General features: G+C 44.3%; 1 protein-coding gene across 1 annotated transcript; it reads right to left on the bottom strand.

Annotated features, from left to right (window-relative positions):
* Positions 1-1,451: 1,451 nt before the first annotated feature.
* LOC127029573 (3 beta-hydroxysteroid dehydrogenase/Delta 5-->4-isomerase-like) lies at positions 1,452-13,593 on the bottom strand. The gene is given in 5 exon segments (XM_050915253.1): positions 1,452-2,990; positions 2,993-3,426; positions 7,402-7,566; positions 13,110-13,332; positions 13,463-13,593. Coding segments are annotated over 4 exon segments (1,131 nt in total). The 5' UTR covers positions 13,264-13,332; positions 13,463-13,593; the 3' UTR covers positions 1,452-2,612.
* Between the last annotated feature and the right edge of the window lie 750 nt (positions 13,594-14,343).

Here is a 14,343-nt window from a genome sequence, read left to right as displayed (position 1 = left end):
AGTGCCTAACTGCTGCCATTGGTAATGAGTGGCTGACTGATGTGGGATTGATTTGACCTCATTTTGGTCAATTTTGAGGCCTGGGTTTAAGCAAAACTGGAAAATCAAACAGACAGTTGGGCTAACTGCAAAACTAAGCACCAGGGGTTGATCCTTCCAGCTAATGCCTGTGAACAGGAGACCATCTTAAACCATATTTATTGGCTCCCTTTCTGGATAGGGCAATCACCCAGCTTATAAAATATTTTGTTTAAAAATGAGGTTGGCCAAATTATGTCCAGACCATAGCAACTACTAAAAACATGTAAGGAGGGCTCCCCAAATTACTCTCCATTTGTCTGTGACACATACAAGATTTGTGCCTCGGGTGGTTCTATGCCATCACGTTGCTGGTCCTTTGCTCACTGTCAGCAGCTTGCTTCAAAATGCTCTACGATTAGCAGAAAAATGGGAAACTTTGGCTCCTACTTAAGTTCACTTGAGTGAGCAGCTGTGACAGTGAAAGGTGCTTCAGTCACAGGTTTCTTGCCCCTGTGGTGGAAGCATGACAGGAAAACAGAGCATGTGCCTGAGCTGCCCGTTTGTGTGGATCTGCAGCTTATGCTGAAACGCCAGCCAGCAGGCCGGAGCAGCAGATATAAGCACATGGGGATGTTCTGTCGACTTTGCTACTGGGCAAAGGGATGGGACAGGACCTTTGTAAACTGCTGCCATAAGATCAATTGGACCAAATCATGGCCTCTCTGGGGAATTAGTTTATTATTAAAACTATCTTCATTTTTTTAACTTGATGTTGAGGCATGAGAGTCTCCTAGTAGGGGTGATACAGCTGGTTAGCAGTCCTCACGCTGATGTGCTGCTTGTCTGCCATGAGCAAAATCAAATGCGTTAAATAATGCCTTTTTTTCTGTTTTTAAACTCCAGTGCACACATCAGCTTGCTTGGCACAGATTCTATCCAGGAGTTTGCAATTCCAAATTTCATTTTCAAGTCCCTTATTCTTTAAGGTTGCTGCAAACCTCCTCACTCTCCATCAGTCTCTAGAGGTGTCATCAGCACACAGTGTAGCTGGGGATGGGTCTCCTTCAGCATGGAACAGATCTGTGTGCTCACTAATAAAGGAGGAACTCTGATGGAGGTGTTAAGAGTACTGCTTGCTCAGTGGAGAAGGGTGGAGATGTTGACATGGTTATCTGTGAAGCGATGGCACTCAAATAACATCCACAGTACTAGTTTGCTGAGTGTTTAGAAAGCCTTCAATGGGAGCATGGAAAACTTACTTCTGTCCAGAATATGACTGGAAGTTCTGGTGGCTGGTATTCTACTGCTTCAGATCTTACATACTTAACCTAAGATGTTACTAAAGAAAATGGTAATATTTGCACTGGGACTATCTAATGTCTAGGGCACTGAATAATTAAACTCAACACAGACTTTAAGCTGCCAGCATCTCTGGAAATGTGATTTATTTACATTACTACTGAGTCGGGTAAAATGTTTCTGTTCACACCATCCTGAACAGAACAGAGAAATTCCCATCTTTCACAGCTGTTTTCAGCAAGTGAGCTGTATGTTTAAGAAGCAAACACTGGATCACATCTATTTGTTCAGACAAGTTCTACATTTTTGGCCCGAAAGTCAAGTTACACATTCTGCAGAAACTCATATGGCCATCAAAAGAGCACAGGACCAGCACATGTGCATCTATCAGCTAAAGTTAGCCTTCATTCCCAGCTGAAACCTGGAAATAGCACGATTTTTTTTAGCACTGTTTATTTTTCCTCAGTGTTCACAAATGTCTTGACTCTGCAATGGAAACCCTTCAGTGACCAAGGCTGTCCTGCGATATTTTTCTCTTTTTCATCTTGTTGAAGCTGTTGTTCTGCTGGGCAGCCATCAGATTTATTGCAAAATTGGTAACTAGGAAAATGAGAATGGATCAGGAAGGCTTCACCTGACCAAATCTCCCCCTTCTCTCCCTCCACAAACCATCCTAACTAAAACTATGTTGCACTTACATTGTGCTTTTGGCCTCAGAATGCTTACAGTGCCCAAATTTGCTCTCAACTTTGACTGTCAGGTGAATGGCACATGAAACTGGACAATGCTCTTGAAAAAGTGAGCAAGCTTTTTAATAGCTTTTGCAATCAGGTAGCTTCTACCTGCTGCATGTTTGGTAAGGCTGGCAAGAGCTGAATGAGTAGGGTATAGCTGAGTAGTACATATTTGTAAAGTGTAATCATAGTTCTAGGACGAATTGCACTTTACAAAAGCCTTAAAGGTGGCATGGAGTGAAAAGAAGGGCTGATGTGCTCACACCATGGACTGTGTGGAGTCGTACTAAAATAATGTCTTTGTGCTGCACAAGATGGAGAAGTGGATGTGGACTATACAGTATAGTTACCCTGATCAGCCTGTACTCAACAAACAAACAAACGAACATTTCACTTTTATTTATTCTGGGTTGGGGCAGGGAGGGTGGGGGGAATGAGGGCGCTGTTACTCAAAGTCTTCATTTAAATGCTTTGTGGTTATCTGCTGCTGCTGATCACCCAGATCTCCTCTGGCTCAAGGCCCTACTTGTTTAGCCAGGTCTCAGCTCCTCTTAAGACTCAGGCAGCCTTGCTTTTCAAGTACTCCCTTCTCTGTGGGACCATGGAGGCAATCCACTGACCAGTGCGCTGCTTGGCCTCTTCCCATGTGTAGCGGGGCATGTAGCCAAAATCCTTCTGTGCTTTTCTATAAGAGAAGGTGAATGGGGTGTTCAGTAGAGTGACCAGGTGACGGTTGGTGGAGGGGATGTATCTGACAAAGGGCCGGAGCAAGAAGCTCACGATCTCCAGCAGCAGCGAGAAGTAATACAACATTGTCAGAGGCATGGGGAGCCGGGGCTCGATTCCAAACCCCAGGTCCCTGGTCAGCTCGTAATTTAGATCTGCGTAGCTCATATGAGGAGTGTCATCTGAGATGTAGTAGAACTGCCCCCTGATGTGCTTGGCTTCTGCGGGACTCGCAGGGCTTTGGCTGCCTGCACATGTGCCCAGGCGATGTTCCCCACGTACACAGGGTTCACCAAAGCCTCCTTCCTGGAGAAGCGCAGGTAGACATTTTTGTTCAACAGACACTTATCCAGATGACCTTGAAGAAATGGGCATCCTTCTCCAAAAATGTACATGGATCTCAGGGCACAAGTCATCAGCGTGCCACCATCCTTTAGCACCTGGCCATCTGCTTTCAGCACAGAATCCTCTGCCAGTCTCTTACTCTGGGCGTAAGGAAATTTTGATATACTCTCATAAGCTGTATCTTCATCACCATTGAAAATTGGGTCACCTTTGCAGTTTGGGCCTGTCACTTCTATGGTACTGGTATATATGAAGTGCTGGACGTTACAGCGGACACATGCCTCCAGCAGTAGCTGGGTACCTTCAAAAGAGAAACATGCAAGTCAGTCTAGAGCTCCTCAAGCAGGAAAAAGTGGGCTTTTTAGATCAGAAACAGCACCTCTGGCCTGAGCTTGGCCAGATCTCCCCTCCCTGCAGCTGGAAGAATCCTATCCTGAACTGGGCACCACATTCAATGAAACTGAACCTGCTCTGACTCTGTATTTAAGTGGTATCAGTGCACCTGCCGGAGTTAAACAAGGATGAACACTTGGTCTTAATTGCATGTTGTGGAGTTTTTAATGCCAAGAGTCAAATTTTGCTCTTGCTTAGTTTAGTGTGGATACTGACCACAGATTCAGGGGCTTATGCCTGTTGGTTGAATTGACTTGGCTTAAGGCAGAGAACCTTCAGAAGCTGCCCCTCTCATTAGGTAGCATCCATCCTGTATGCTGAAGCCCCTGTTTTCCAGGCTTGAGGATGCTCTTGGGTAGTTTGCTAAGCAGGGGCAGAATTAATGGGGGACCTGAAGGTTTGCTCCAAAATCAGCTTCACCCAGTGGAAGTCTATCCACTATTCAATTGGCTTCAGAGGAGGGCTTGAAAAGAAAGATCTTATGTCAGAACAACGCACAATACCATGTAGTCAAAGATCATAGAGTAAAGTGCAGTGAGCAAAGCGATGCTTGTGTACGTATGCCTCCTTTTTCGGCATTTTCTGGCTTTTACTTGCAGTAATACAGGATTTCTTACTTTTAAAATCCTATCACAATGCTTTCATCAAGGGGAATAGAGGTAAACTGGCGAGTTCAAGGTCTTTCAAATAGCCAAGAAGGTTAAGCTAGGAAAGCACATTCAAGGGGGAAATAAATACTTCAATAAGTTGTGTTGTTTTAATTGCAAGTAGACTCTTTTCTTTTTCTTCTGAGCTTTGAGGCAAAAATTGCCTTATTTGTTGTGCATGGTGTAATGAGAGAGACTATGTGTGAAAGGGCCAGTGACTTTGGAACAGAAGATACAGCTCAAAGACATTTGAAAATGTCTTTGGCAAAGGAACATTAAACCAAAATGACTGATATGAGATCAGAAGGGTGTGGCCTAAAATCTAGGGGATAAAATCAAACTCTAGCAGTGAGGCACATAAATGATCTAACAAGTCTGCTCAGTCTGTTACAACAACTAAAGGCAGCACAATGCAGAGCAGGCTAGCATTGCTAAAGAGAATATAATGAATAAAAGAGGTTCAGAGGACCAAGGAATATTGGCAGCAAAATACGGACCCATTAATGAGTGAAAAATGGGAAGAATTATTGAACTGAATATTGTTAGGGCACAAAAATTCCTTTTTTCAAGCTTGAACAAGAAAAAGAAAGAAGTTGAAACAAATAGAAAATAAATCTGGGTGAGGCCTTAAGAAACACTAAAGAAGTGCAAAGAAAAAAATGTTATACAACCAAGAATAAATTCACATGAAAAGTGAGTTCATGCAAGTCACTATGTTTAGGTGACACAAGCCAGGGTCATCAGGAAAATTAATTAATTAATAAAATACATTATTTTAAAAATTAATAGCTTAATTCCTGCCATCAATGCTGTTTAGAAAGTAAGGGAAAGTAATAAAGTGCAGAAGGGCTAGATAAGATCAAATGAGATAGCAAGTTTTAAAAAAAGCGAAAATAAAATTATCTTGACAGTTGGTATCTGTTCAAGATCAATTTCACCCAAATCAAATGTGTTTTATTTGCAGATTGAAGTTGTATGTAAAAAATGAAAAGGTTCTTACAGTAATGGGAATTTGAGCATCTTTCACATAGCATGTAATAAAGTAAATCTTCCGTGGAGCAGGTCTCCAAGTTTTGCTTGCACACAACGCCCTTCTGGCTGAGGATCTGATTCACAGAGGGTACTTTTGATTGGACTATATTTAATTATTTTCTTAATTCCCTTCCTCCTAAAAATTTATTTCCTTTCCCTTCCTAAAAAGATATTTTTGCACTGAGGCATTGTGTGGCATGTGAGACAGAGGAAAGCCCTGCATCATGGCGAGTTTAACTTTTTTGCTTCTGTTCTGGTTTGTGAACATCCACATCTGATTCCTTGACATATTTCTATTATAAAAATTCTGTTTTCTAGGAGAAACAAAACTTTCATCCTGAAAGTCTATGAAGTACATAGCAGCGTCTTGACTTGTCAGAAAGCTGAAAGAGCATCAGAATGGAAATGGAGGCAAATAAGGAAGAGGACTTCAGTATTTACTGACTAACCTCAGGGTCAGTTTGCTCTAGGAGCAGGACTGGCATGTGCTTTCATACTACCAAATGTTATCAGCTAACCCTCAGGGGCCTAGTGGGCTTATTTACCCACAGGCAGACTCTGCCGGGCGGGATCTGAAAGATTTATGAAAGCCTAGATACTTTGTGCTTAAGTCTAAACCTGCTAAAAGGAATGATGGGACAGACTTAAATAAACTCTCTAGCTCTGACTCCAGCTCAGAGCTAGAGAGCTTTCTGCTTTTGGGACATTTTAACATTTGTTTGGGTTTTTGTTGGATTCCTCCCCCCCTCCCCTCCCCCCTGCCATGGGTTTAGGCAACACATTCTGCTGTGAAAACCTGATTGTAGCAGGAGTATGGTCATAAAGAGAGAACTTGACAAATCCTGTTTCTGAACTACCACTCCTGTATATTTATTTTTCATACTACCCAAGGCACAGGTTTACAGGAACTTGCCTTTCTGCTCTTCCCTCCTGGCAGGGACCTAAGAAGCTGCCCACTGGGCTCTAATTTGTGGTCACTGACAATTTGTGGCTTTGACTGTGCAGAATGAAAGGGTCTGGAAGTTGAATGTACAGGCAATAAGCCAGGCTAAAACAACCAAAATGCCATCCCACTGTTTTTAAGGTGCATGTAAGAAACAACTCGACTACAAAGAACGCGCTCTTGCTCTGAACGCTGGTGAGTAGCCAATATTTGTAAAAGTGGTGCCTGTAGAAGTATGTTCCTTATTTTTCTGTGAAGAAGCCCTGTATCTGCAGCAGAGAGGTACAAAGAACCAGGAAAACTATTCACGTAAATAAGAACATCTTCCCCAAATCTTCATCAAGGAGCTGAAGCAACACAGCCAGGGAGGTTAGCGTGCATGCAGGTTAGTACCAGTTCTCTGAAAGGCATAGGGGGTTTTGGGATCACAGGGAGGGAGATGACATTGTTCTTTTAGGAAATATATTTAAATTTCCTGGCAGCTGATGCCACACAGGCCATTCCTAAGCCAAAAACTTCCCCCTTCATCTGATCTTTTCATGAAGAACAGGAGCTCCTTAGTAGAAAGGGAGATCCCATCACTGAGTGAGAAGTCACTGAAATGCCTCCTTCCCACAGCCTTGAGTTTGTTGGGGGATTTTTAATGATAAACTCAAAGTGGGAGAGCCTCTGCTGCTCTGAACTGCGTTCATGCACACACAGACATAATGGCAAATGGGAGGAAAAGGAGAAGAGGAGGAAGAAAAAGAACAGGAAGAGGAGAGCCACAGGGTCTGGGATGTTAGCAATGCAAGGTTGCTGTAATTGCAGCCAAAGCCTGCAGTGTTTGTAAAAATTGAAAAATGTACACAGGCAGGGATGCTACATGGGGAGGGAGAATAAGAACCCATTTCTCAGATGTTCATTGGGATTTCAGAGGTGAATTGCTTCCAGAAAGGTCCACTGAGCATGGGATTATGGCTATCCCCACTGAAGGCAGAGCCTGTGCAGAACTTAGGATGCGCATACGTGAGTGCTGACAAGAGTCAATGATCCTGCAGTGCCCTGCAATGGAAGACCGGTGCACGCTGGGTGTGGAGAAGGCCAGAGCTGCATAGGGCTGCACATATGCATGCTTTGCACTCACAGGTGTGGCTGTGCAAGATGCAGAACAACCCAGTTAATCTGGCTCAAAAAAACAGGTCAGGTGCTCCCTTTCCTGAGCAGATGATGATCAGGACATAGTAGACATGGGTTTGAGAAAGGTGCCTCACCCGCTCACCTGTTACATTGACTTCCCAGAGCAGCTGCTTCTCTATGAGGCCCAAGGTGTCAATGATGGAAGCCGTGTGGATGACGAGGGAGACCCCCTGACAGGCACGGTGCAGGAACGTCACATCTCGGATATCCCCTTCCAGGATTTTCACCTCAGTCTTACCCTGGAACTCTGCAAGGGCAGCAGAAAACAAAGCAGAAGACCTTATGGGCATCCTAAGTAGAGCACTGAAAGGAGAGGTGAAGGGCTGTGTAGAAGCTGATGCTGCGCCTGGGAGGTGCTGACCGCCCAGGCACAGGAGCGGTATTTTAAGGCTGGCAAAACAGAAGGCGTTTTCCAATGGCTATATTGTCAAGTGCTAATTACAGTGCTATAGAAGTCTATGGTGCACTACCTATTGTATTTTTGGAGCCAATATTCAACATGGTTCGTTCTTTTTTTTTTTTTTAAAGAGAAATCTTTCCCACTGCTAGCAAGGGCCTGAAGCTTCCTTCAGGTGTGACTATTTTAAAGTTCACAGGGGGGAGTAGCTTTAGCTATGCATGTTCTGCTGACTGCCTATCTATAAAAGTATTAACCCAAGTATACTGAACAGCCAGGCACTGCATGCTCCTGTCTTCAATGTGATGAATGATCTCTCTCCACCCACAGCACGTGTGCACAGAGCTGTGTTCACACCTATTTTCTGCCCCTTGACCTTGCCCATATTGCAGCTTTTCTAGTACACTACTTACAGTTCTGACACATCTTTTTTATGTACCTCGGCCAGGACTTACTGTGCCTCTTCTAACTTCAGCTCTGGCTCCATTTCAGCATCTGTGCTGTGGGGTCATTTTTAGCATGCACATCTTTCTGGTCCAAATCTGAACTCTCAAGGCTGCTCTCCTGAGCTACCTCAGCCCTGACTTGCTTTAACTCCTGCTTTTTAAGCCCTCTCCCTCCCCAGCAGCTAATGTGTGTGACCCTGGTGGAGCTCTAGGTCTCAGAGCCATCCTTCCCCTGAGTTTTGCTGGGCAGAAGCATCCTTTATACAGCCCAGAACTACACCAACAAAATTGAGCCGGCACAGGATGATCGCCTGGAGAAATTTATAGTCCGAGGCGATGCTGCTCTCCTGGGAAGTCTGCTGGCCTGGCTGCAGCTCTGCCATGGGAGAGGAGAGGACTTTCTCAGCATGACTTACAGCTTTTAAGGAGGTGGTGTCGTTAGCGCAAGTCCTCTCGCAAGCCTCCGCTGTGGCTGCACTAGAGGGCTCCCCAGGCACAGCTACTGGGAAGGGGCTCTGCAGCACAGGCAGATCCTCTGTCTTCTTCCAGCGTAATCAAATGCTCATTTTAGATAAGAGAAGAACCCGATTAATTTATACAGCTTTTAGCCTCAGCCGTGACTGAAATCTCGTGTATCCTAGTGCTTTGTCACCAGCTCCAAAGCACGCAGTGTTTCATCCCGTCTTTAATGGAGAAACACTAAAGAGAGACAGCTTGCTGGGATCTGGAACTGAGTGGGAGTATCTTTTAGAATGGTTTTATCTCATTATCTCTGTAGCCCGCTAGAATGTAATCCTGTATTAATTTAACAATTATTCTGATGCAACAGGCTTGAGGGTCTTTTTTTTCCATCACAGTCAGTTGGTCTGAGATGTGAAATTTGTGAAACACTTACAAAACTGTTACTAAATCTGGGGTTACTGCCCTCTCAGCACAGTCACTGCCACATGCTCTTACACTCTTTTATTTTACAGAGTGCATTCGTTTCCTAGGGCTCCATTTCCAGAAGGTTTACACTGACCTCTACTTGTATGGATGGAAAAGTCTCAGACTATGGGCCTAGTCTTTTTGTTAAGCACCTGGCAGTTAGACTTGCTCTAATAAACATTAGTCTTTATACAGCCCTTAGGTTGATGTTCTCCATGAGTAAGGCTTTGTGGGATTGCAATAATCCAAAGGGTTGAGATATATGGTTTTCATAATGTAAATTCTGACATGTGGCCCCTTCAGAGTGGTTACTGTGCCTGGGCAGGAGTTAGGAAAATGGAAGTTTTTACACATGCAAATCAAAGCTTTCAGGAAAAATACAAAAGAAACCTGTCCCTTTTAAAGCTGATCACAGGGATAGTTGGTATTCACTAGAAAGCTGCTGTCTAGCTGCTTTGTGCCTTGTTTGGGCTTGCAATTTAAGTTGCGTGTGTGTGATATGAGGCAGGAAAGCTGCTTCTCCATTCCACTTTAGCCAGCAGAAGTTGCCGTGGTAAGTACAATATGGGCCTTGTTCACTTTACCAGCATCAGCTAGATGTCAGGAATCAGCAGACTGATCTTGTTTTGCTCTGGAGGAAGAGGAAAACTACAGGTGAGCTTGGAAGCAGAAAGAGGAAAGAAGAAATGACTGACAGACAGTGGTTTCAGTCTGAGATGGACAGCAGAGAGAAACTTGATTTCCATCTGCACAAACCATTGCCCAGGCATCAAAAAAGCACGTGTGTGTCAGGTGGAAGGGGGAGGAAAAGAATAAATTCCACCCAGCTCTCCATTTTTGCATACAGTGATTATGAGAAAGTACCTACCCACTGGGAAAGCTGCTTCTACTTCACCAATGGTTTCTGTGTCCTGTGAGCTGTAAGCAATGCTCCCTGCTTGCTATGGGGTAGTTTTTGCTTGGAAATGCAATGATTACTCAATAAAATTCAGTGTCCTGTTGTGAGCAGTGTCTGACTCAGCAATCCAGTCAGGCTATTTGCCCTAAACTGTCTTTCTCTTTTCTATGTGTTGTTTAAAGTTCAAGCAAACAGCAATGTCTGTGGGACTTAGCTCGAATTTCTTAGTGCTCTTTTATAAAGGACCTAGCGGTGGGGCGGATGGTGGGGAAAGGCACTCCTCATGAGAGAGCTCCACTTTCCTGGTTAACTGGATGGTTCATTAATATGGTCTACTTTGTGTATTCATAGGAGAAAATTAAAAATTGCATCTTATTTTCATTTGTAAAGGGTAAAGCAATTTATTGGCTTCTTTGGCCCAGGGAAGCTGAAATGTTTATTCTGTTCCCATTTCAGCTACTGGGATGTTCTGCCTTTCTGTTTTGAATGGAGTGATAAAGGCAAATGAGTGTCTGCAACATTAAGCAAAAAGACAGAAGTTTCCTGGAGCAGGAACTTTCCCCCAGCAAAAGTCCTGGAAAAAAAAGCAACACTCCTTCTCCCTCTACTTTCCTTCTACTTGGAGGCAGTACTGGGTTAGCAGTGCAAAAATACTCAATGCCCATGCATCACACAATCTATAAATGTCTGTCTCTGAAAAATGACATGAAATGAGGGTTCGGGGGAGAGGGCGGAGATGTACAGAAGGATGACACAAGGGGAAGTCAATGCTTTGAAATACTGAGAAATCCTCGAGACAACCTAGGAGTTTCCAACTTTTCCAATAGTGCCAGTGCAATAGTGAACAAAAAAAGAATTGCATAAGTGGAAGCACAGGAAAGGCAGAAAGATAAATTTGAAGTGGAGATGGGAGGTAGGAAACCCAAGGCACCAAACTACCATGTTCAACGTGACGTTCATTCTAAACCACACAGTGTAACTGGGTAGACTTCAGCTCACAGCACTTGACATTGATTGGATCATCCTGGACTCCCTAGGGCTGTGGAAGACCGCAAATGCCACCATTTTACGCAGACTGAGTGTGATGGTCAAGGTCTCAGCAGAAAAATTGTTTGGACAAAAGAAGAGTGTCCCTGAGTGTCTCCTGGCACAAAGAGCTGTAACTTGCACATACTCCTCTGTCTTAGTGCCCATGGCCCTGACTTTGCAAAGATATTGCAAGTAAAAGGTGCTCAAGAGCTTAGTGAAAAAGAAAACCACTCAGCTCTGCTCCTGGCTATTCAAGAAATCCAAACAACATACACTAGCAAGTAAAAGTCCCTGCAGTAAAAATAATGCACGTCAGTAGACTCCAGCCCCACAGTTTTTGCAGCAGCCCTGCATTTGGAATAGGAGTCACTGTGCTAGAGAGGGGCTTGAAAGGGAATGGCAGGAAAATATTTCAGGTAGACCCAAGCACAAGCACTGGCAGGACACTTGAAGAGATGTAGCTATAGAGGCTGATACAGACAGAGGGACTGCCAGTCAAAGTGCAGGCCCTCAAGGCAGTTCAAACATATCCAAAATGCCAGCCTGTTGTTCCTACTACCTGTTTGTGGGGGGGAAAGCTCTGATAACTGATTTTTCCCTTCCTCCTGGGAGGTCAGATAGGTAGCAGGAATGCTGCAAGAATAGGAGAGGGAGTGTCTGGGCAGTGTTCAGTGGAGGAAGGAGGGAGGATAAGGGAAGAGGTCCTAGAGCTTTCCTGTTAATAAAAAAGGAACAGCAAAACCTTTGCTGCAGCCCAGCCAAGATTGTGCTCACACAAACAGTCGTTTTCACTCCCCAGGAAGCTCCATTATCCCCACAAAGCTCTCCTGGCCCGAAGCAGTGCAGATGCTTCTGTCGCTGCCCTGCTGCATCAGTGCTAAACCACACACGCTCCTGCTGCTGCAAGCGCTTCAGCCTCTACTGCAGCCGCAGGTTTTGTCACTGCGGGAACTGCCTGGAAATCAGAGCAGGACGGGCTGCTGCAAGGCTCAAGGGCATCTAGCAAATCCTCAGTGAAACTCTGAATGAGATTTAATAAGGAGGAAGTCCAAGTTGTACAGAACCATCCTCAAGGCTTGTGCAATTTCCACCAGGTTTACGGTGCACTGTTACTATTCTTTGATAACACTTAAACGCTTTATAGAAAGATTGTGGCTCTTTAGCAAATCGTATGGGGATATTCCACAAGGGTTCCCATATAGTTGCCTGTATAGAGGAAGAATAGTCTTGAGGTTAAGCTGTGATGGAGGAAAGCACTGTCAAGTAAATGTGATGTAGGGACATAAGAACTTGATTGAATTTAGGTTCCTACGTGCCTTTTTATAGATGTGCTCAGGATCCCAGGAAATGAGACATTTAAAATATAATACTCTGAGTTGCTTTCCCCGCCACAGACCGTTTCTGACACTGGGCATATCACTCATTTGTGCTGTCTCCAGTCCATTCAAGAAGCCAGAGTCCTGACTTGCCCTCTGCAAGTGGGTCCTGTCTCTTCTGTGCATAGCACAAAAGGGTTGTGCTCTCCAGGCAACTGTGATAATACTAATAATAACAAAAAATTTTTAAGATACCGCATCACAACTCTCAGCCAGATCACTATTAACTAAACTAATCACAGGTTGAAGAAAACCATTAGCATTTGCACCCACAACTTTGCCACTGCCTTCTAGTCTAGCACATCCAAGCCCAGGACAGTATGCTCTGGGTTACACTGCACCCCTCCCCCAGTATAGCAATGCTTGTGTTTTCCTTCCCCCCAAGCAGAAGTGTGAGATTTTTGCACTAATTTTGCTCTGTAGGTTTTGATGTAATAGAAGTCAGGTTGAAGGCAGCCTGTTTACTGCATGAACAGTATATAGGTCTCTCTTCCAGTCTAGAGAAGCCTCGGGGTCTGGCAAAGAAAACTCTTGCTTTGACGTTTTACGTCTGATTTCTGTGCTGGAGGGAGAGGGAAGGATAAAGCAAGACTTCCTTGAAACAAAACCTCTCTCTGCAAAGCTGTTTTGCATGAGAGGTAAAGACTTCCAAGCTGTCCACATGAGACAACAGCACATATACCCGCAACACATTAGTCTTCACGAGATGGTACTTACTTCCAAATCTCCCGAGTGCTTCATTGCTAAAGGCTTTGTCCAGCAGTCGGATCTCAGCCAGCACTTCCTCTTCTTCCAACAGCAAGCAGACAATCCTCTGGCCAAGAAATCCTCCTGCTCCTGTCACCAGACAGCTTACCCCAGCCAGGGACATTGCTCTGGGTTGCTCCTTGGTGGCGAACTGGCTGTCTCTTGAGCTTAGATTGGCCGGTTCACCTCCCGCCTGAGGAAATGAACACACGACATCAACCTCTGGAGTCTTTACAAATCAAAGGGTGTTACCAGAAGGAGACACTACTGGAAAACGAACTCTAACCCCTACATTAAACAACAATTTTTAAAGCATGTCTTACTTTTGCTAGCTATTCCTATTCAGAAGTAGCCTATGCATTTTTCCATGCAAAGAAAAAACTCTTTACAAACTATTACAAACTAAAGAAATTAACAAATCTGAAAAGGCTCAAAATCAACTTCAATGCCAAACAAACCCCACAAAAGTCTGCCTCAATCCTTGGTTCCACCTCTCTAGCACTCAAAAGACTGTGGGGGAGATTTGCATGTATTTATATACTGCAGAGCACCACCTCGGTCATTTTGCTTCCCCTCCCTCTCACGTGCCTCCTTTGGTGCAAACGAATGTGGTGCTTCCACCCCCCTACCCCCCACCACCAAAGGGGAAGGCTCTGGATGCATCAAGGTCTGAGCCTAGATGTGGTCCTGCGTGCCTAAATCCTCAGAGGCTAAACCCTGATGCTGATAATCCTCTGTAGCTGTGCTCGCTTGTGTAATACAGTGTTAATATGAAGGAAGAGAACATTAAAATTAAATGTAAATAGCAGGAGTACCTATTTATAATGGTTTGAGAAGTGGACTCTACTGCTGTAGGGTATTTTTTTTGCATACTGGGCTCCCCCATTACAGCATGGGTTTCTCACTCCCTCTGTGCAAGACTGAAAACTAACCTCTGGGATTTTGTATTTGTTCAGTATACTTGAGGCATTCGAAGTGATGAAATGGTCTAATGTACCATTAAAGTTAAATTAAAGCTGCGGGAGAAAAAGATTCACCTCTGAAATGCCTGGTGTGAGAGTACCTAGTTAAAATAAGGCTGTTGGTGGCTGTTTGTACCTTTGCAGTGAACTGTGTCACTACTTTTTACATCTCCAAAATACAGGGAAAATGTCCAGGTGTTTCTCCCTAGGGTTTCACTCCAGTTCTAGCAAAACTCTTTTCT

This window comes from Gymnogyps californianus, chromosome 1, assembly GCF_018139145.2.
Source record: "Gymnogyps californianus isolate 813 chromosome 1, ASM1813914v2, whole genome shotgun sequence".
In the NCBI taxonomy this organism is placed as follows: Eukaryota; Metazoa; Chordata; class Aves; order Accipitriformes; family Cathartidae; genus Gymnogyps; species Gymnogyps californianus.
This window is presented reverse-complemented; position numbering and strand designations above follow the sequence as displayed.